Here is a 23,540-nt window from a genome sequence, read left to right on the forward strand (position 1 = left end):
GTATCTTCAAGTCTTGAGTACCAACTGGGTTTGGCCTTTAGAGCTTGGCGGCTGTGGAACGATAGGTGGCGCCAGAGATCGACCCATTGGCAATCATACGCAGGGCTGTTTCCAGAAACTGCGACGTGCTCTCCGCCACAAGTTTCTCCGTACCCTTCACTGCCTGAGCCACGCCTTCTTTTCCCACAGCTCTCTCCTGGGGCTGTCTCTCACCCTGGGGCACTGAGGGTTCGGTGGCTTACCTTTATTCCGTGGCTCAGTTTGTTTTCATTAATAGTTTTTCTCTCAAGATTGCAGCTGATCAGGGTCCTCTTTGTCACACAGTGTGGCAAAGTGAGATTCTTCTCTACAGCTCTGCCAGGTGAATTATTGCTTCACCAAAACATGTGTTGTGAGGGCTATGGGCTTATGTTGAAGGTAGGAATTGCGTGGAATCCACCAGAAAAGGCTGACGCATTGAGAAGATTGCTCCTTCGTGAGTTTAAGCCAATAGGAAGCCTTTGTTAGCCTGAACACTGAGTGTTCAGGATCCTGGTGTAGGACTGAGCTTTTCCAGGGTTGAGCTTTTAAGCACAAAAAGTATGTTCTTGCAAGAATAGTTAGCCAGGCCGGGCGATGGTGGCGCACGCCTTTAATCCCAGCACTCTGGAGGCAGAGGCAGACGGATCTCTGTGAGTTCGAGACCAACCTGGCTGGTCTACAGAGCTAGTTCCAGGACAGGCTCCAAAGCCACAGAGAAACCCTGTCTCGAAAAACCAAAAAAAAAAACCAAAAAAAAAAACAAAAAAAAAAACAAAAAAAAGAAAACAAACAAACAAACAAACAAAAAGAATAGTTAGCCAGACTCAGAACTATAGAAGCCAAAACACAAGGTTAGCACATTTAGAGACTTTCCCAGAACTATGGACTTTGATGGATTAGGTCTTTGCTTTCATTTTGGCAGGTGGTGCTATCTACATGCTGAGTTTTACAGCCTGAATGGTATGACCATCATGGAGTCAGTTGTACTAATTGCTGGGGGCCTGTTACCGGATTGTCAGTACGTTTTTAGCAACAGTCTTGCCTTCCTTATGAGGCCTCTGCTTTCCCTCCACCCAGCAGGAAGCTATGTTGCTGGGGCTGTGTTCAGCTGGGTTACTTCTTTCTCAGTTCTTTTTGCGTGTTTACCTTTGGTTATTCCTGGTTCTCTTCCTATGTCTTTGAAGCAGTCTGTTTCTCATGCTGATTCTTCTTCTTAACCTGTCAAATGCATGGCAGCATTTTTTTTTGTTGTTGTTTTCTTTTGTTTTTTGAGATCTCACGTAGAAGTCTAGGTTTTCAGTATCTTTACCCAAACATGGAACTCCAAGCAACACATGGCTGCCCACCCATAATCCCAGCACTTGGGAGTTTGAAGCAGGAGGATTGCTTCTAGAGTTCAAGACCAACCTTGGCTATGTGAGACCCTGTCTCAAAATAAAACAATTTTATAAACATACACAAACAAACATCAACTTGGAAGGCTAACTGCAGAATATCTACCTTCTATGGGTGACCACTGGGGAAGATAATTTGAGTCTGAAGAAGTTTGGGAAATTTTTAAATAAAACTCATACTTTACGGTGGGGTTTATTGTAAGCTCAGGTACTGTGTCCTAATGGATGGCAGGAACCGCCAAGAGACTAGAAAGTAGTCACTGGAGGCTAGAGAGATAGTTAAGAACTGAATTTGGTTTCCAGCACCCATATGATGGCACACAACTTCCTATAACTCCACCTCCAAGGGATCCAATGCCTTTTCCTGGCTTCCAAGGACTCCTGCACACACATGGCACACAAACACATACACACACAAATAATAAAGATAAACCAATTTAAAAAGTCACAAGAGTCTTGAGGCCGTACGAATCCTGCTACAGTAATTTTGGACTTAATTTTATGTCAATAACGAATAGTAACTAATTTGCTACCCATTATCAATTGTTATCGGTAAGTAAACTGAAGCTTTTCCTGAGCACCCAGTAGGGTGGGTTTTCAGCTTTGGTCATCGTACCCTTTCTGGCTGAAATATTATTAATGCATTTATAATTACTATGATACAGGATTTTTAAAGGAATAATTGTGTGGTTTTACGTTTATAATAAATGAAAACTCTGTAAAACAGGGTGCTGCCTATCAAGGCCATGCATGGTATAAAGCCGGGACAGGTCCTTCTTCATGTGTACCAAAGCCAACTCAGACATACAACAGAAAGGCACTTTAACGACCTCAGTAAGTGGGACTATAACCAAGCATTGTAAATATTTCATTTGGGAATTTTTATCTCAGCTGACTCTTAAAGCAATATTAAGTCAGTCTGTCTTTTCTTCTTTTCTCTTTTTTGATTCAATTAAATAGTGGTGTGAATGATTTTGTTCTTGATTTTGTTACATTAACCATACACTTGCTCTCATCCTTAAATTTCTAAAAAATTGCACACACAAGGATGCTTCTGACACATAAAATCTTCCCTATGCGTTCTAGTCTCCAGAGCACACAGCACAAGGCTGACTCTAAAGTGACAGCAAGCATCCCACAGAAGAGAGAGCTGTCTTGATGAATTTCTTTTTCCCAGACAGGGCTCCACTATGTGTCTCTGGTTGGTCTGGAACTTGATATGTAGACCAGGCTGGCCCAGAACTAATGGAGGTCTGGTTGCTTCTGCCTCTTGAGCAGTGGAATCAAAGATGACATGTACAAGATGATTCCAGATAATTGAGTAATGTTCATGTTGTTTAAGCAGAAATGAAGTCTTAAGCCATTTTCTCTTTTGTTGGATAATTAATCAGCAGACAAAAGTTTCAGGTAAAGTCAAATTTAGATGCTCTTCCTTCCTCTTCCTCCTCGTCCTCGTCCTCCTCGTCCTCGTCCTCCTCGTCCTCGTCCTCGTCCTCGTCCTCGTCCTCCTCCTCCTCCTCGTCCTCCTCGTCCTCCTCCTCCTCCTCCTCCTCCTCCTCCTCCTCCTCCTCCTCCTCCTCCTCCTCCTCCTCTTCTTCTTCTTCTTCTTCTTCTTCTTCTTCTTCTTCTTCTTCTTCTTTTTTCAAGACAGCGTTTCTCTGTGGCTTTGGAGCCTGTCCTGGAACTAGCTCTTGTAGACCAGGCTGGCCTCGAACTCACAGAGATCCACCTGTCTCTGCCTTCCAAGTGCTGAGGCTAAAGGTATGTACCACCACCACCTGGCTTTCTTCCTTCTTTTCTAAGCAAAAATAAATAAATAAAAATAAAAATAGACTTAGTGAGGGAAAGTCAGGAAAACTCCCAAGAGTGGAAGGGGTTTTTCTCTTCCTTTAAAAGCTACTTTTATTTTTAATTGACACATGATAGTTACACAAATGTGTGATGTTTTAATACATGAATACAATGTCTGATGGTCAGAAAATCCAGATAATTGGATGTTGTTCCTCTTTATACAATTCAACGATATGCAACATCATCTTAGCTTTGAGTCAGGCATGACAATGTATGCCTGTAATCCCAGCATATGGAAGATCAGAAACTCAAGGTTGTCTTACCTACATAGCTAGTTCAGGGTTAGCCTGAGCTACAGGAGATCTTGTCACTAAGCAAAACTGAAAACTTTTCCTAGCTTTTGCTCCTGAACAATTTCTTTTTCCCAGGGGTTTGGAGGTAGACATCCTGTTCATAAGTTTTTATTTCAATTTATTTATTTAGCACATGTAATCATAGGTCCATTCATGCCAGAGTACACACGTGGGAGGTCAGAGGACAACTTCCGGGAGTCAGCTTTCTCCTTCCACAGTGAGGGTCCTGGGGAGCCAAGCTCAGGAGGTAAAGCTTGGTGGCAAACACTTTTAGCCACTAAGCCATCAACCATTCTTTTAGTCATTGTAGTCTTCAAATCTGCAGCTCAGGACCTAATCATAGAGGGAATAGATGCCCTTCCCCTCTGAAAGACAAAACTAGCATTCTTTTTTCTCGTCATTTGTTGATTTTTTTCAAAGTTCCCTTAAGAAAACCCAAAGACTTAAGCTTAAGGAGTTCTCCCTGGCAGCAGTTTTGTCTTCAGGTCATATGTAAAAATCCTTTCACTGGCATCTAGTATAGTTCCTAAAACATAGTAAATATTTACTGCATTGCTAAATCTAAACATCCTAAAAGATTACCCGAGCTTTATAAAAAAAAAAATGATATCAAGCCAGGGGGTGGTGGTGCACTTCTTTAATCCCAGCACTCAGGAGGCAGAAGCAAGTAGATCTCTGTGAGTCTAAGGGCAGCCTGGTCTACAGAGCAAGTTCCAGGACAGGCTCCAAAACTAAGAGAAACCTTGTCTCCAAAAACCAGTAAACATTAAATAGATAGCAAGTGGTTTGGCAGCTACATTTTTTTAAAGCAGAGTTGCAGTTTGTTAAAAGACCTCTATATGGATTAAGCAAGAGGACAGCGAAAAAGAGAAGGGCTGGGAAGAAGGAGCGTGGATGTGAGCTTCTCTGAGAGAGCGGCCACAGTCCCTTCTTTTGATGTTCATTTCCACTCTGTACAGAAGATGGAGCCAGAGACATATTTATCCGCAGCTAAGCGTCTTTCCCTTTCAACAAAACAAAGCAAAACTAATTATTCCTTCCATTTATAAATGCTTTTTTTTGGTTTGGTTTCACAGTCACGTTCACTAAGCGATAAATAGGGACAGCTTAAATTTTACAGAGACAGAGTCAAAGGTTGATCTTTGCAATGTTTCCAAGGATGACAGGTTGCCAAATAAACGGGCAACAAGGCTTCAGTTACATGAATCTGCTGGAATTAAGAGGTGAGTTGTCGGTTTCAGAAACGTGCAAAAGGATTCTAGTGCAATTTGACTGTGAAGCTGCTACTCAAGGAAATGTGGTTCCCTAATCGTCACAGTAAGATGCACAATTACACATCAGATACACACACAGTAAGATACACACATAGTAAGATACACAATTACACATCAGATACACACACAGTAAGACACACAATTACACATCAGATACACACACAGTAAGATGCACACACAGTAAGATACATGCTCTGACTGGTTGACCAGTTTAGTTAAAGCATTCCTTTATTGCATGCTTTTGAGCTCCAAGTTCATGTTCACTCCTTCCTTGAAGACTAAAAACACTAGCTTATATTGAAATTTGATGCATGCAAAAAAAAGTATTATTGTGATACAGAAGTAAGGAAATCTAAACCAGGCTGGACACTCACCATCATCCCAACACAGGAAGTGAGGGAGGAGGGTCAGGATCTGTTCAGAGAGACTTTAATCCCAAAACTTAAAACAACTACAAAAAAACTCAGCATCAGATAAAGCTGGGCCCAGAGTAGTGGTGCACACCTTTAAACCAGAATTGAGGAGTCACAGACAGGCAGCGGACCAGCTAGGAGATAGAGATTAAGAGGCAGAGGAAAGGGAGGGAGAGAAGAGAGAAAAAAGATAATGGTTTCTGAGAGCCCTAGAGAGCTGGGTCTCAAGCTCACGCACTGGGAGAGAAACTACTTTCACTCCCCTAGTTCCCCAAGCTCCCTCTACTTCAGCACTTCATTTCCTGTAAGGTCTGCATTCACTCTTTTGTTTTCGGTGAATAATTCCCCTTTCAAAGTTAAAGACCTAGAAGTCCTCTGGCTAGAGGTATTCTACTTACAAACAAGCGCCCCCTCCCGCGCCTGGGGCATTCTGAATGCTCTTCTCTTTCTCGCCCTGACTTGCTTTTGTCATTCTTTTTCTTTGTGGGCCTTAGAGGAAATCCACTAGAGCTGTGTGCTTTGTCTTGGAGATTCACTGCCTACATAGCCTCTCAGAACAAACACTTCAGAACCTGTAGCTTGAAACTATCAATTCTTTTCACTTAATCTAAAATCTTTCAACAATTTTAACCTGAACATCTTAACCCACAGTTGCAATGTTACTAAAGTACCTTTGCCTAGGTATCTCTGCTCTTCATCACAGGATATTCCAAAGTGTAACTATTGTGTCTTCCAGCTGGTGGGTCACTCCCCAACTTCCTTTTTTGGTGTTAGTAATATTTTCCCAGTTAAATTTCCAAGCTCGGTCCCCACCTACTGCTGCCTCTTGTTTTCCCACTGGAGTCTGTCGTCAGGTTCGAACATTTCCACTTCCCTTCTCTTCCGGTTGTCACTACAGTTCCCTTGCGTAGCTAACCTCTCTTCCTTCCCGCACCCACTGCAATACCCTCGGTAGCAATCTCTGCACCCGGTTTTCGACCTAAGACAGGGTTCCGCCACTGTTCCTGAGGCTTGCTTGAAACTCAGTTGACTGTCCTGCTTCACCACTTTCACGCGACAGTGGCTCTAGGCAGAGACCGTTGTCTGTCCCTCTCGCCGCCAGTAGATTTTTAATGCTCCAGATATTCAAGGACGGCCTGGTCTACAGGGTAAGTTCGAAGCCAGTGCTACAGTGAGGGTACAGTGAATAGAAGACAGACCTTTCACATCCTTAAACTCGGTTCTGTGCGTCTCAGAATCCCATAAGTGTGTGTTTCCAAACAAAAGTAAAAATTAAAGAATGAACTCAGCTCTCCTATTAACAAGCACCATTTTTTTGGGGGGGGGGTGCGTCTGGAGACATGGCTCAGTAGCTAAGAACACTGACTGCTCTTCCAGAGGACTCCGGTTCAATTCCCAGCACCCACAGGACAGCTCACAACTGTCTGTAACTACAGTTCTAGGGGACCTGACACCCTTACACAGATAAAACACCAATGCAATAAAAATCAATAAATATTAAGAAGCATCGTTTTGAAAAGCAGTCTTCTGGCCAGGGCTACAATAACGTGTATTTCTCAGAACATCACTAGAAGCACGGCTATTGTGCAGCCTGTTGCACACCTACAAGGCCTATGCTTGTAGAGACAAGCAGGAGGGGGCTCAGAGGGTAAAGGCCAGATTGGGCCACAGAGACACTGCCTCAAAAAATGAAAAATAAAAACAAAAAACCAAATAAGCATAATTATGCTTTAAAAAATCTATTATAAGGTTGTCAATCACAACTTGTTTTTCCCCCTGCAACTAATTCTGAATTGATATTACAGGAATGTTATTAATAAAATCAGTATTGGTAATAATTGCACTTGGCAAATAATTTTATAAAAATAAAGCAAAAAAAAATTTTTTTGAGACAGGGTTTCTCTATGTAGCCCTGGCTGTCCAGGAACTCGCTTTGTAAACCAGGCTAGCCTTGAACTCACAAAACTCCACCAGCCTCTGCCTCCAGAGGGAGGGATTAAAGGTGTGCGCCACCACACCCGGCAAACTAATCTTTCTGTAAATTAAATAAAATTTGTTTTTGTAAAGAGGGAAAGAGGAACAGGGAGAGGCCGATTCAAAGACGCTAATTTTTACAAGGGTTGTTCTACAAGTGTGGTGTGATAAGCATGGGTAAACTGACCACAGATGATGGTGATTTCTTAGAACCGGGATATTTTACCCTAGGAAATGATGGAGGTTTCAACAGACAAACGAGCTTATACCAAGTTCAACACCACAAACTTTACACATGCATCAAAATATCACATTGCTCCAACATTATGTACACTTCTTATAGTTCATCAGTTAAAGATAAATTTAATAAGCTAGGCATAGTGGCGCACACCTTTAATCCCAGTGCTGGGAAGCCAGAGGAAGGCAGACCTCTGTGAGTTCGAGGCCATCCTGGTTTATGTAGGTCGTGAGTTCCAGGACAGCCAGGGCTATGCAGAGAGACATTTGCAAACCTTAATGAGAATGGGATAATCAAAAGAAAGAGAGCTTGTTGGTGTCTTAAATGGTGAGATTGCAAATGGTCCTTAGTTACCACTGTGAGAGGATACTTGGGGAAAACATTTCCCAGGAAATCTTTGCCATCCTTCTGTGGTCTGCTATCTGGATTCGCGTGAAAAGTTAAGATGGTCTTAAGGTAGATGTCTGTAGAAAGGCCAAGAGGTTTCTAATACCAATGAAGTCTGTTTATGGCAATAACCCTACCACAAGCCTTCTTGGAGTACATCTGGGAGTCCTCAAAGACACTACCCACCCTAGGAATGAGGCCACATGACTCAGGCCTTCAGAAACCCCATCAGGACTGCCATGAAGCTGGCTGGGCTTTTTCGCAGCGACAGGATTGAAAGAGGGGATGAAGTTTTCTGAGCCATTTTATGCCAACATAATGTATTGGGCAAGTCTAGTCTGCACCTGTTAAAGAAAAAAGGAATTCAGACATCTCACTGCAAATTTAAACATTAAATTGTTGCCACGAATAGGCCCAAGACATAAATGTTCACTTCCTTGGAGATCTGGTAGAGGTCAGTATCAACATTTCAATGAAAAAATTATATACATGATACATTATAATACTTATCTTCTTGTGCTTAATTGAAGGAATACATAAAAATTCCTAACCTGGTCCAGGAGCTGAAGGGGCAGACACACTACCGCACACATCTGGTTGTGCAATGCCTTTCCCATGCCCGCCAGTTCTTCTCTTTGTTAATTGCCCATGTTTAAGAGGAAAAGAATTAGATCATAAGAAAGATCACTCGCACCCACCTCCAGCTTCACACGGCTTGGGCAACACAGAACAAGTCTGCACTGGTTAGCCTTGTCTCCCCCATTTTTATTTGCTGTGATTTTTTTTTTCTTAGTTTAGAAAATGCAATATAAAAAGTACGTATTCTCACTTTTCCCTGGTGATCGGAAGCTCTAGACTCAACAGTTTTTAATCTTTGAGGGGTTACAGCCAAGTAGTGACAGACGTATATCTAGGGCTGTTTTCTTTCTTTCTTTCTTTCTTTTTTTCTCTTCAGCTCGTTCAAACCACAGCTCTATCTTGACCCGGCTGCGTCTTCTGCCTGCTCAGCCCCAGGCTCACCAGCCTTCTCCCCACCTCCTCCCCGCCTTTTCTTCCTCCCTCCCCTTTCCCCTAGCCCCTCCTTCCAGTTGAGTCAGTGGCTTGAAACTTTTAAAAGCTCGGTGCTCCGAGTTAGAAAAAGGCTTTTACGAGGTATCAGCACTTTTCTTTCATTGGGAGAAGGCGTGAGGAAAGTACCAAACAGCAGCAGACTTTTAAACTTTAAATAGACAGTTCGGAGAGCCTGAGCCCTCCTTTTCCTTGACTTCAGCCTCCTAGGAGCCTCATTTTGGCGCGCCGGCTTCGCTTTCGTTAAGCGAAAGAGTAAGTTTTGAAAAACCCACTTTACCTATTAACGTCTTTTTCTGTAAGGAAAGCTCTTCTATTGTGGTTTATAAATGCGTTGTCACTTTTGACTTCTGATACTGTAAGTAGAAGGATGGACTTCAAAGTGCCTTCCGTTTCCACGTGCTGAGTTATCGTTTGGTTGTTTAAAAAGTTTTCCAAACAATGCAACAGGTAAAAGACTCAGACTTTTCCAACTAGAGTAAAGAACCAAGTTACTAAAGTTGGCTCTTTGTTGCGGAGCCTAGTTTAACTTTTTTGTAGTCACGAATAGGGGTAGGTATTGCGCGGGGGTGGGGAAACTGGGGGGACTTGAATTGGACATTTCAGTCAAGTTTGCTTAGCGTGCTTCCTATAGTGTTGTACACCGTGGGCTTTTTTCATGTGGAAATACTGACCGCTGTTTTTAGCCTTGAAAAAGCAGACCCCCCCCCCTTTGTGACAGAGTGCTTTGTTGAGAAGCTGCGGCTACTTGACTTCCACGTGGTTCCTTCTTAGACTTTTCAGGATTAAGCCAGAAGATGTGTGCTGCTGTTAGGGCTTTCAGACCAACAGTGGTTACTTTGTGCAAGCCAGCGCGGTGCTTCGGGATGAACCCCTTAGCACGCACAGCCAACTTTTTACTCCACCACGCTGGCAACTCCCGGCAGGAGAAATCTTGAATGGGTGGTGGTGGCTTACGGAGTGTTAGAGAAGAAACGGGCGTTTTAGAGTGTGTGTGCCAGAATGCTTTCCAAAATCAACTGCTAAAACACGAGCTCCTAGAAGGAATAGGGAAAAGGCTTTTTTTTTGTTTTGAAGTCACTCTTTAGAGGGAGCTTACTCACCCCCCCACCCCCGCCCATGGCCTCCGTCTGCTTGCGGAGACCTGTAGCGATTTCGGAGCTGTCGGGACTGTTTTGAGTTGACTCTACCGGGTGCTAAGCGCTAGGAAAAGATGATGTTAACGTGCAGTTTAAAGAGGGTCTGTCTTAAAGCTGTTTTTTTAAATTGGTAAAGCACTTTGCCCTGAGTTCATTTTGTACCGCCTAAAATCCAGACCGAAATAACTCAGGGTGAGTCTGTATTGAAGTTTTTTTTTTTTCTCCTTTGTACCAGATGAGTCTGAGAGTCGAATCCAAGTGAAGTCTTTGGGAAGGCGGGTAGCGCGGGGCCCCTCCTGCCATCTTAGCATCCTGAGCTCAGCTCGCGCTCCCCGCAGCCTCCGGGCTTCGCGGTCCAGACCTCTGCCCGCGAAGGGGGGGAGGGGAGACCGGGCTTGGCGCCCGTCGGTCAAAGAGCGAGTGTTCAACTTCATTAAAGTTGTCAGTCTAACGTCTGCCCCTCGGCGCTGCCTTTTCTCACCCTATTCTCCCTAAATTCTCTCGGGTGCAGTCCCTGGAAGGTCCTAGGAAGTCTCGGTTCCCGGGAAATGCACTTGTAACACTTGTGGAAACTCTTGAAATTCCCTAAGAACGAGGCGGGGCGGAAGAAGGAGGGGCAAAGAAGACCCTTCGAGAAACCGGGCTACAACTACTGACGTGTGCTGAGGCAAATCCGTTCAGGATTGGGAAATTCAAACCTTGAATTCCGGGCAGAGATCTCAGGTTCGTGCCCTCGGGTACACCTAACACTCGCCCAGCACGTCTGGCAGAGCCTTGGGCAGGCTCTGACCGACCCGCAAGCAGAGGCGAGCTTCCCTTCTCCCCTTGCTGGGTTTAGGGTGGGGAGAACTACCTACTGGGCAGTATTTGGAGGTGGGTTTAAAGTAATTTCCTTTGTTCCTGCAACCAAAATAGTAGTGACTGAAAAGTGATGAATCTTACCAGTCTGAGCAACCTTGAATGGCCAGTAGGGTCCCGCGAGGAAGCCTAATGTTCATTTTTTTTGAGGATTGTTGGAAATAAAAGCTGAAGAATAAAATATGCTAACGAGGACCTAGACTACCTCTGGGCGCAGATTTGTTAATTCTGCTTAGTAGGCCAAGTTGATTGAAATTGAGCTCAATTACAGACTGTAGCATTCTGTCCCGGTGAGATGTTGAATTTTGAATTACTGGAATGTGTCTCCCCAGTGTGTGAAGGCCACCTTCCTTTGCCAGCGTCTCCGGGTGGTAGCGCTTTGATCTGAACGCATACCATATTTCTCTAATGCCCCCTTTGAAGCTCTTCAACCTCACTGCGGTTCCATCATCTCATCCTTATGCCATTGGGATTCTTATCCTTCCCTGACCCTTCCATGGGAAGTTTGGTTCTAAAGCCAGCAGCAAGCAAAGGAAGGCTGCATTTCCTCCCGGATAGGGAGCAGCGTTTGCTCCCTTAGCCGTTTCCAATTCGGAGGGAATTGCCGGGGGTGGGGGTGAGGGGGTGGGGGGGAGAAGGGGTAGCAGACACTGTGCCTTGCTTTATTACAGTATGCAGAGGCATAGCTCCTGTGAACTGTAGAAACTTTATATGCCCCGAGGGAAGGGAATGATAGGAAAGTCGTCCACTGATTAATACCTGCGACTCCACCTTTCCTGTTGTTGTGACTTCCCTTCGAGATTCTGTTTGACTCTTCATGTGTTGGGGCATATCCTGCTAAGCTGGGGGGGGTGTTGAAAATGTAGTCATCTTGTGTGTATTATTAACGTTCATGTTCAGTGTAGATCCTTCCAAGCTCAAACGTCCTAGCTACTTCTAGGTAGGAAGGTGCAAGTGTGTTCTGAATCTTTGGGGTAAATGGTTAAACTCCACTTTTCTATGACTGTGACATAAGATGTTTACTGTTCTTTTGAAAGACCTACATTTTGTGGGAGCCTAGGCAGTTTGGATGCTCAACTTACTAGACCTGGATGGAGGTGGGGGTTCCTTGGACTTCCCACAGGACAGGGAACCCTGATTGCTTTTCGGGCTGGGGGGGGGAGACTTAATTGGGAGGGGGAGGGAAATGGGAGGCGGTGGCGGGGAAGAGACGGAAATCTTTAATAAATAAATAAATTTAAAAAAAAAGAAAGACCTACATTTTATCATGGTGGTAACTAAAAGCATGGGATACATGGGCTAGCTCATGGAGTGCTTATTGAGGTAAACAGACTGTTCTTAGTGTACTTGGGCATCCCAAACCTGTGTTTACATAGTCACAGAGTAACAACATTGTTTAGTAAGCTATCTTTGGAGGTAGATGTGAGTGGAGGCAGATGAAATGACAAATGACAGCTTTTTAAAGTTACTTGGAAGGCAGTTGAATATGCCCTTTTAGTCAGCAGCTTCTAACTCCCTCCCCTATCCCTAAAATTGACTGAGCAACCTTTGGCAGGAGATCTAGGTAGCAGGTAGTGAATGCAGAAAGACATTGTCTCTTGGTGCAGCATCTTCTTTTGGGTGGGGTCCCTTAACCACAGTTTCTCATTCTGTGCAGTCCAATCTGTTTTGACTGTGTCCAAATGAGGACGTGTGAACAGGACAGAAAAGCCATCTTGCATCTCACAGCAAAACCTGTGAGACTGGGAATATTAGGGAATCCCTGACAAATGGATTGAGGTCATCCGAAACCTGCGTGTCAGAATTTGTGACAACTACGTTTTACATAGACTAGGTTTCATCGAGGAGAACCAGGTGTCTTAGCCCTGTATAGGGCTGCAAAGGTTGAGTTTTGCCTGGTCTGGGGATGTTTTCTGTGGTGTGCTGGATCAAGATCACCTCGTTGCCTGTGTGGACTCAGGTTGTGTAGAGGTTATTAAATTAACTGGTTAGCGTCAGCTCTACTCCCCTAGTGAACATTTATCATTCTTGAAGTAAACATTTCAAGCAGAGGGCTGCTGTGATTTTCGTCCTTGGTTACCTTGAAATTGTGCGTTCCCATCTGTTAGAACACTCAGAATTGGAGGAACACAGGGGCATATCTTGGAGGGTTTTTTTTTTTACCACCCTTGAGGTCTCATAATTTGAAACTGCTTCAAGTTGGGTGTGGGGGTGCACACCTTTAATCCAGCACTTGGGTGGCAGAGGCAGGTAGGCCTCTGGCTTCAGGGCCAGCCAGATGGTCTACAGAGTGAGTTCCAGGACAGCCAGGGCTACACAAGAAAGTCTGTCTAAGTAAGTAGCTCAAATGATCGAAGCATAATGTTTCAACCAACAGCAATCCTTAAGAAAAGCTGTCATTTGAAATTTTAGACACTACTGGGGGGGGCACACAAAGCAGTAACATTTGCTTCAAGTGTTTGGGTGTTCTTCCTGAATGTGCACCACATGTGTGCCTGATGCCCACTGGTTCACAGAGGGGATTAGATGGTCCAGAACTGTGAATCATTTCTCCAGCCCTTCTGGCTTTTTGGAAGAAGATCTTTACTTATTTTGTTGGTTGTTTTGAGGCAACCTCATTTTCATAGGCCTGACTCTGATGTTCAGTTTGTCGATCTATCTGTCTCAACTTCCTAAATGTTGAAATAACAGGAGTCATCCACCACACCAGACAAGAGTCGCCAGAGTTCCCACTCTAGAGGATCTCAACAGTGAGCAAATGTGATGTTTGCGTGGCATAAGGGGAAAGCTAGTTTTTAAAAATAAAGATAAAAATATGGCAGGAGAAGCAGGGAATTCCGGGACCTAGGACTGGACTCTTCAATCCTTCCTACTAAGGATAATTCACTGAGGAGAACTAAAGTAAAAACCTCCTGAAATGAACGCCGGGCAGGCTGAGATGAGATGCAAATATTTTGGCAAGAGGCAGGGAAAGAGAGGTGAGTGAGTCAGGCTAAGTGCTAGGATGTGAGAGGAAGCAGTCAGGTCTGATTTCATCTCGAAGATAACGTTTATCTTCGAATTAAATTCAGGTATGTTAATTATGTGTCAACTTAAAGTTGCCCAAAACAAACAACCAAAAAAAAAACCATCTGACTGCTTAGAAGAGAAGAGAGAAAGTCACAGTTGAGCATCTGGTCTAGGGGCCAGGTTTCCTTAAAAGCTACAGAAAGGTGGTCGGGAGAGTTTGTACTTAAGTTTTAGGGCCATTCAATTTTGGGGGGGCTTAGCATATTATATTGGACATGGTGACGCACATCTTTAATTTTAGGGCTTGGGAAGCAGAGGCCGGCGGATCTCTGAGTTCAAGGACAGTGTGCCACACAAAACCCCACAACGGAGCTGGGGTAATCTCAGGTTTAGAGAGTATCCACCAGCCTGTCTCCCCAGACACTAGTTCAAGGCTAAGGCAAGGGGGGTGGGAGTAGTGGGAGGCAGGAACGAAACACAAAGCATTAACCTCCTCCCTTAAATTGCCCATTAAGTGACTTTAGAAAGAGTTTCTGTGCAGACATTACCTCACGTGTTTTTAGATAGTATAATGTTATTTAAAATGTTAAAGGGCCTTCATCGAAATTCACTTTCACTCGTTCTGAGCTCATTGCTAGCTAGGCGTGGTGGCCTTTGCTTTCAATACCAGCATTTCAGAGACAGAGGCAGGCAGATCTCTGACTTTGAAGCCAGCTTAGTATACATAGTAAGATCTCCCCCAAAAGAAGATTGCTCCCAGCTGGGCTGTTGTTGGCACACACCTGAAATCTCAGCACTTGCTGAAGCAGAAGGACCAGGAGTTCAAGGTCATCCTTGGGTACCTAGGAAATCCAGTGCTAGGCTGAGTGGGACCCTTTCTCAATGCTCTTAAAGGTCACTATAAACAGGGTTTTTTTTACTTGTCATTATAGTTGTCTATTGAGAAATCTGTACGGTGAACAGTCAGTTATGGCAGTTATACTCCTGTAATACTCCTATCATCCCGACGGCATGGGATTTGACTGCAGCTTCTACAGGGCGGTTTGTTAAGACAAGGACAGTCAGCTAGTTTTATTTAAAGCGTAAACTATTTTTTTAAGACAACTCATTTAGCTTAAAGAGTTCCATTCCTGTGATCTCGGGCAATAGCAGAGAGTGGGGGAAAGAACCAGAGGAGCTGAGGGTAACCCCAGTTCACAGGTGGCGGAGCACTGCTGTCCTGAATGTTCTGTACCTTGCACTAAATATTTAGACGCTCTGGCCTTCTCCCCTTCCCAGATGTTCTGCCACTCAGAAATATTTTTGGGCAGGAAAACACACAAATTTCTGAGGAACCACGCTCGCCTGCTGGCCTACAAAGCTTCACTTTAGAACCACCTGGGACATTTAAATAGTAATTTAAAATAACCCAAAAGCTGTGCTTTCCTGGGCCCTGCTTCCCAGAAGTTCAGATTCATTCCACTCTTTGATCTTTTTTTTCAAGACAGGGTTTCTCTTTAACAGTCCTAACTGTTCTGGAGCTAGCTCTTGTAGACAAAGCTGGCTTCAAATTCACAGAGATCTACCTGCCTCTGCCTCCCAAGTGCTAGACTTAAAGGTGTGTGCCACCACCACCTGGCTCACTCTTGACTCCCCTGCCTGTGCGTTGACAAACGGTTTCTGTGACTGAAGTTATGGGGCAGCTGTAAAGAAACCACGTGGGTCCCCAGGAAGGTCACACTGCACAGTCGGGGCTTTGTTTGAGTATCTGGCCTAGGTGATTCCGACCAGGAAAGGAAAGTTGATCTAGCATGGGATACAGAAAATACTAGAAGAGTGGCTGGCCTGGTCTCTGTCAAGAGTCTACTATTAAGAACTGGAGGTTGAGTTAAATTGAGTTCTCATTCATTCTCATTCTGACTTCTAACCACAGCTGTAGGTAGGAAGACCAAGGCCATCTTTTTGTTTGTTTGTTTGTTTGTTTGTTTCCCTGTATCTTTGGAGCCTCTCCTAGAACTAACTAGCTTTTGTAGACCTGTTGGCCTCAGACTCAGAGATCCACGTGCCTCTACCTCCCGAGTGCTGGGATTAAAGGCCTGTGCCAACACCGCCTGGCTGGCTGTCTATCATATATATATATATGATAACCTGGGCTACAGAAGACCCTGACTCAAAGGGGGAAAGAAGAAAAGATCCTATATCTGAGACTAGATAGAATTGCATTCTAGGAGGCTGAGCTGGGCAGTGTGCTACAAGTTCAAAGCTAGCTTGGGCAACAGAGAAAGTAATCTAGAGGCTAGTCAAGAGGACATGACAAGACCCTATCCTGAAAAACCAAAATAATCTTTTTTTTTTTTTTTAATCTGGAAGATCTTTAAGATCTGGACAAGTGGAAAAAGAACACCACAGCCAGCGGATAGGACAGTTGGTTGGTGGCAGTGGGCAACTAAAAGCAGAGCGGTAACTAAGTCTGGAGTCACAGGGTGAGCCACCACATTAAGCGTTATTTGATGGTGTCTGTGATAGGGGTAATAACAGGTGTCTATATGCTACAGGAGCGAGAGCGCCCAAATTGGATAATTCATATCTTCTTCAGATGAAAGATTGTAACTCATTAATGCAAATGACTACTGTGTGGGTGCTCAAAGAAAAGACAGCTTTGCAATTAAATTGCTGGTGCAATAAAAAAAAAAAGTACTTACCCCGAGAACTGACGGGTGGCCTAGTTCACATGCCCTGGCACTGGGAACACTTTTGAGGAATCTCAGAATCCTACAGAAGTTAAGTTTCTTCCTCCAGAATATAAAGAATTTAATAATGAACTTCCACCAGCATCCCTCAGTGGTATTTCACTTGGAAGAACGAGGAAGTCCTGACTAAATAAAACACCCAGTCTGCCTCTGACCGTGCTGTTCTCCTTGACCCCTTGCTGCGTGATCCTGAGGACACGCGTGCAACCGTCTGATGACTTCGTTTTTGCCACCCCACCCCCGACAACTGGAGATCTGAGCAAAAGCAGATGACCCTGGCAGAATATTATAATTCTTGACAAACAGAAGTGGGGCCAATTTACACATCATCGCATAGAACTGTCTGGATATGGCTCCAAAAACTCTGTTGTTTGTTTGACCCTTGTGGACTACCCTTCAGTTCTAGTCTAGTATTTTCTGCTAAATTAGAGGCTTTTTATGTGCTCAAACCATTATACTGTCCATCACGATTAAATTATTCCCTTCACTTCAAGCCTTTCCATGGCTTTAAAAAAAAAAAAGTCTCAGCCCTGCCAGCCCTTGGTCCTCTTTGATTACACTGCGTGTACACTGACTTCCCTTTCTGAATTGTCATTTTACAGTCTGAAATGACCTTCCAAAAAGTGGAAGGAAAGATCCTTTTGTTTATGGCTGTTTAGAAAATATTATTTGCTTGGACCTGCCCGCCCACATCTTACTCTTCTAGTTCTGGCAGGAGTCTGGTCTTCATCAAAGGTGCCCAGGGAGCCGGGGAAGGTTCACAACCCCACCCCTCCCTCAGGAGTTTTCGGCAGTTCATCACTGAATCTTGGACTGCCTCTGTACCTGCTGCTTGTTGCTTTGTCCCTGGTTTCCTCCTTGTTAAACCAAACCGTGTGCCTTCCGAGCCTGTGTGTGATCATTGGGATGTCTTGGTCTAAGGACCATGACTCTTCTGAGTAGGCAGGAAGCTGTTTCCTTTATCCCAACATTTGAAGGGTTTTTTTGTTTGTTTGTTTTTGTTTTTTCTTGAGAAAATACTCTTTTCTTTGTGTTTGTTTGCTTTTGAATTTTGACTGTGTAGACCAGGCTGACTTTGAACTCAGATCTATCTGATTGAGTGCTGGCGTGGAAGCCTGCTGGACTGAGAAAATTCTCATGATGTGGTCCTTTTCGTTTATCAAGCTACTAACTGGCATTGAGAGTGAACTCAATGGAAATGTGAACATTCGTCTGGAAACTCTTACTTAGGCTAAGTGTTGGGATAGCCTCAAACTCAGAGCAGTTCTCCTGCCTCGTGCTAGAAAACAGACCAAGTATGAGGTAGAGGGGCGGAAAGAGAACAACTTGGGTTAACACAGGAGGCCCTTAAAAGAAAAGAAGAGAAAAGAGAGATGCACAATGTCCTTCATACAGAATGCACACAAATTACATGCTTGATACTTCATAGAGGAACCTCTCAGCATAAAATTAGGACGTAGAGAATATCCTAGCATCTTGGGAACCAGGGTTGGTTGTACCACCCTGGAGATCTTCTCCTAAGTCCTTGCTTAGATCCTTATACTTTAATGATACACACCAGCGTTTTGCTTAGGCATGCATTCAGACCTTGACCTCCCAGTCAAGCACTGTCTTTGTTTATCAGACAAATAAAATAAGCAGAGGCAGCCAGGCTGTGGTGACTCATGCCTTTATTCCCAGCACTTGGGAAGCAGAGAGAGGCGGGTGGATCTCTGAGTTCGAGGCCAGCCTGGTCTACCGAGCTATTTCCAGGACAGGCAGGGTTGTTTACACAGAGAGGCCCTGTCTTGGAAGAAGAAGAAGAAAATAGGCAGTTAGCAGAGAGCTTCTCAGGTCACATGGTGGTGACATGCTAGGAATGCATACATCATCGTCCTATGGGTTGGGGTGTTCTTCCTGCACTAGCTAGGTGCCGTTACTTCTCACTTAATTTCATCTTTGAAAAATGAAGCCAGGTTTGCCCTTGAAGTTTGGTTTGGTTTGTATTGAATTTGCCTTATTTTGATAGCCACACACCTATTTGCTGCTTATGATCACTGAGTTGCTTTCTTTCTCCTTTTTCCTAGGAGTTGCCCAGCCATGGGTGACTGGAGTGCCTTGGGGAAGCTTCTGGACAAGGTCCAGGCCTACTCCACAGCTGGAGGGAAGGTGTGGCTGTCAGTGCTCTTCATTTTCAGGATCCTGCTGCTGGGGACAGCGGTTGAGTCAGCGTGGGGTGACGAGCAATCAGCCTTTCGCTGTAACACCCAACAACCTGGTTGCGAGAATGTCTGCTACGACAAGTCCTTCCCCATCTCGCACGTGCGCTTCTGGGTCCTTCAGATCATATTCGTCTCGGTGCCCACGCTCCTGTATTTGGCTCATGTGTTCTACGTGATGAGAAAGGAAGAGAAACTGAACAAGAGAGAGGAGGAGCTCAAAGTGGCCCAGACAGATGGTGCCAACGTGGACATGCATCTGAAGCAGATTGAAATCAAGAAGTTTAAGTACGGGATCGAAGAGCACGGCAAGGTGAAGATGAGGGGCGGCCTGCTGAGAACCTACATCATCAGCATCCTCTTCAAGTCTGTCTTCGAGGTGGCCTTCCTGCTGATCCAGTGGTACATCTATGGGTTCAGCTTGAGTGCCGTCTACACCTGCAAGAGGGATCCCTGCCCCCATCAGGTGGACTGCTTCCTCTCCCGTCCCACCGAGAAGACCATCTTCATCATCTTCATGCTGGTGGTGTCCTTGGTGTCTCTCGCTTTGAATATCATCGAACTCTTCTATGTCTTCTTCAAGGGCGTTAAGGATCGCGTGAAGGGGAGGAGCGATCCTTACCATGCCACCACTGGCCCACTGAGCCCCACAAAAGACTGTGGCTCTCCAAAATATGCTTACTTCAATGGCTGCTCCTCACCCACCGCTCCCCTCTCGCCTATGTCTCCTCCTGGGTACAAGCTGGTTACCGGTGACAGAAACAATTCCTCGTGCCGCAATTACAACAAGCAAGCGAGTGAGCAAAACTGGGCTAATTTCAGTGCCGAGCAAAACCGAATGGGGCAGGCCGGAAGCACCATCTCCAACTCCCACGCCCAGCCTTTTGATTTCCCCGATGACAACCAGAATGCCAAAAAGATTGCAGCTGGGCATGAACTACAGCCCTTAGCCATTGTGGACCAGCGACCTTCCAGCAGAGCCAGCAGCCGCGCCAGCAGCAGACCTCGGCCTGATGACCTGGAGATCTAGACAAGAGGCTTGTGCATCAAGATGCCGCTCGATCGTGGAAGAGAAAAAGGGGTGCTTACAGAAAGTATACCTGGGGGTGTTCATTTTGTTCCCTTAGAGGTGGTACTCAACAACCTCAGTGATGAGGTGTAAGACATTATAATACCTAGGTTCCTTGGGGGTGTTTGGGATAGCTAGGTGGAGCAGGTGGGGATACGGGAGGTACATATTGGTAATTTAATGTAGTTGATTCAAAGAACTTAAATTCTAGTAAGAATTGCATTGGGTGAACATATGTAGGTAAGGGCTTTCTCTATCTCCCCCCCCCAACCGAACCTTAAGAATGGTTCTGTATATGTGAGTGAGTGGGTGATTTTTTTTTTTTTTTAATCAAGAAACAGCAATAGCTTTGGCTAGGAACCCATGCTTCCTCAGCATTGCGTTTTCCTTATGAAGCGATAGGTTGTCCTGTGTCCCTGTTAAAACATTCCAGTGTCAAAGCCTTGCGGTTTGCAGATGAGTGAGTGTTCTAGGCCTGACCCGGGTGTGGAGAGACCTTGCGCTACTCTACACAATCCTCATTCTTAGTATCAACTCAAAAGTTCAGACAAGGCTCAAAGAGAAACATGACCCACGTAGTTACATCCCAGCGGGTTCTTTTTCACATCTGTCCCACCTTTGTGTCACCGTCGCCCATACGTCATCCTCAACAGTCCCTTACATTCACCAATGGTTTCTGTCGACATTTCTACAAGGGTCGTATGATGTCATTTAGTGGTTTCCTTTGGAGTTAGCATCAGGGAAGCAAGCCATGCTTGATATCTAACAATCACTTCTGCGTGTGGGTATGCATGTGTGTAAGCGTGTGTTTTATTCGTCATTATTGGTACAAGCAGACTCACAAATGCAGATTTGAATCAAATGCACACCGTGTTCAAATTTGAACCTTCCTCATGGATTTTTTTTGTGGTGTGGGCCGATATGGTGTTTACATTATAGAATCCCTGCTGTGCTAGCAAAGCACACTTTTTCCCTAAATTTTTTTTTCCATGTATCCTATTACGGATACTGGTTTTGTTACTTACTTTTTTTCCCCCCTCTTTTTAGAATGTAGCAGTAATGCCATAATTGAAATGAATGATTTCCTTTCTCTGAAATATAATCATTGATGCTTGAATGATAGAATTTTAGTACTGTAAACAGGCTTTAGTCATTAATGTGAGAGACGTAGAAAGAGAAATGCCTAGAGTGGACTATTAAGTGTGCCTAAAGGAATTTTGTAGTAACTGGTAATTTGATTTTTCTCCTACATAACTACACATTAATTCAGAACTTGTATTCTGAGTTTAACAGTCTTTTTTAGAGTGACGAGCAACTTTAATGTTTGCACTAAGATTTTATTTGAAATACAAGAGGGGTTGAAGGTTTCAGCAGTGCATGTGTAACTAATTTATTTGAACTATATGCTAAAGACATCTACCAGTTTCTTCAAATGCCTTTTTAAAAAAACTCATTACCTATGATTGGGCAATGTTGACTACCCTATTTTTCTTATTGCACGTCAGCTACATAAATGGTTTTGTACAATGAAAAACTAATTTGTTTGACATTCCATGTTAAACTACTGTCATGTTCAGCTTCATTGCATGTAATGTAGACCTAGTCCATCCAATCATGTGCTCGGGAGAGTGTTCTTTATTCAATAAAGTTTTAATTTAGTATAAAGACAGCCTGGATGTCTTGTAGGATTTTTTTTTTAAAAACCTACTGCATTAATTCAGTTACCAAAAATAGATCTGATAATATTAAATATTAATGTTTTGGACTAGTATTCATGTTTTTTTTTTTAAGAAATGGGTTTGGATATTTTGCCTGCCTCTATGTCTATGTTCCATGTGTGTGCCTGCAGCGGCCAGAAGAAGGTGTCAAAAGCCCTGGGAACTAGAGTACAGGCAGTTGTGAGTTGCCATGTGGGTGCTGAGAATCGAACCTGACACGGTGAAGAACAACCAACCAGTGCTCTTAACCACTGAGCCATCTCTCTAGCCTTAAAGTCCATATTATTAAGGATATTTAAGAACAACATTCAGAACTGGAGGGGTGACTTTTAAAAAATAAATAAGACAGTCACCATAAGCAATGTTCTGTGCATCATTGATTTTGGAACATTGTAGTGATATTTTAATTGAGAAGATCAAGTATATAAATGTTCAACTTGGAGTACAGCTCCACTCCCTGACTAGGCCCCCCACACTGTGCAAGCTGCTACATTCTCTCCCCACAGCTTCCTAGTGGGACTACAGGCCTGACATAGTGGTTACAGCTTTTCGGAGGGCTACCAAGACCAAAACCCAAACAAACCTAAAATCCCTCATGTTTCAGCTATAAAATGCAATATAAAGATTAGTAGCTGAAGCCAATGATCTCAGCACAGAGGATTCTGAGCCAGAAGTATTGTCCCAAGGCCAAGCCTCATTTGGGCTTCAAAGTCTGAGTTAATGCGTTAAGTACTTAACCACCCTTTCGTAATTTCAAGGCTGATACAGGGCTGACAAGATGGCTCATCGAGGTCAAGGTGCTTGCTGGGCAAGCTCAGTTTGACCCCTAGAGTCTGCAGTGAGGATAGGGACTGATCTCTGAGATAGTTACACAAGGGTGGAGAGCAGAGGTTCTCAACCAGTGGGTCACAACCATTGGAAACTTTTTCTGATAGTCGTACCAACTGAGGCACCACTGAGCAGCAAAGCTACACTTGTGAAGTTAGTAGCAACAATTATTGTATGGCTGGGGGTCACCACAGCGTGAGGAAGAAACAACAGCAGGAAGGTTGAGACCCACAGTTGTGGAGTGTTGGCTTAGCATGCGTGAAGTCCTGGGTTGGATCTCCAGCACCACATAAACCAGAGCACTTGGGAGGTAGGGGGAAGAGGGTCAGAATTTCTGGGTTTCAGGAGATTGGGGGGGGCATTGAAAGTTTAAAATGTCATAATGGTACCCAATGGTAAAGTTTAAGGGCATTCTCAGCCACGTAAGATTGAAGCCAGCTTGAGTATATGAATACGAGACCCTATTTTCAGAAAAATTTAAACCTAAAGAAGAAAAGAAACTGCCATAGCATTCAATATAAACATCTCTCTCACTGCCTGGAGGCTTTAGCTACAGACAGAACCCCACTGCATACTAACTGCAGGCCTCTTCTGAGTCCCCTCAAAACAAAATCCCTCGGTTGCATTTTCAGCCCAAGGAAACAAGCCTTCCATTATGTGGATAGAATTTGGACCTACAGAAGTACATGAAACTATCACCTCCTCACAGTCCTCGGTGGACATCAGAAAAATCCTAATTTGCACAAAAAAACTAATTTATGCTCTACACATACTATCCACCTATTGGGTGTTTAGATAGGCAGTAATGAATGGCTTAGTTCCTGTCATCAGAAGCATACAAAATGAATCCTTCCAGACATTGGAACATTTATGTTCTTTTCATCTTACTAGTATTTGTAAATATGGAAATGATAGCAATGAATTTTTGGTTGAACTACTGTTGCTGCCTTAAAGGCTTGCACTACCACATCCAGAAAAAAATTCTCCAAGCTTTTTTTAAAACATTTTTATGACTTATTCTTATTTTGCATGCTTTGGTGTTTGCTTTCATGTATGTCTATATGAAGATGTCAAATCCC

The 23,540-nt window shown here is 44.1% G+C and overlaps 1 protein-coding gene across 1 annotated transcript; it reads left to right on the plus strand.

The window, feature by feature from the left end:
• Positions 1 to 8,908: 8,908 nt before the first annotated feature.
• Gja1 (gap junction protein alpha 1) lies at positions 8,909 to 21,584 on the plus strand. Its single transcript, XM_075946010.1, has 2 exons — positions 8,909 to 9,168; positions 18,715 to 21,584. Exon 2 carries the CDS (start codon positions 18,728 to 18,730, stop codon positions 19,874 to 19,876), a length of 1,149 nt encoding a protein of 382 aa, XP_075802125.1. The 5' UTR covers positions 8,909 to 9,168; positions 18,715 to 18,727; the 3' UTR covers positions 19,877 to 21,584.
• Positions 21,585 to 23,540: the final 1,956 nt, after the last annotated feature.

Source organism: Microtus pennsylvanicus, chromosome 1, assembly GCF_037038515.1.
Source record: "Microtus pennsylvanicus isolate mMicPen1 chromosome 1, mMicPen1.hap1, whole genome shotgun sequence".
Lineage (NCBI taxonomy): Eukaryota > Metazoa > Chordata > Mammalia > Rodentia > Cricetidae > Microtus > Microtus pennsylvanicus.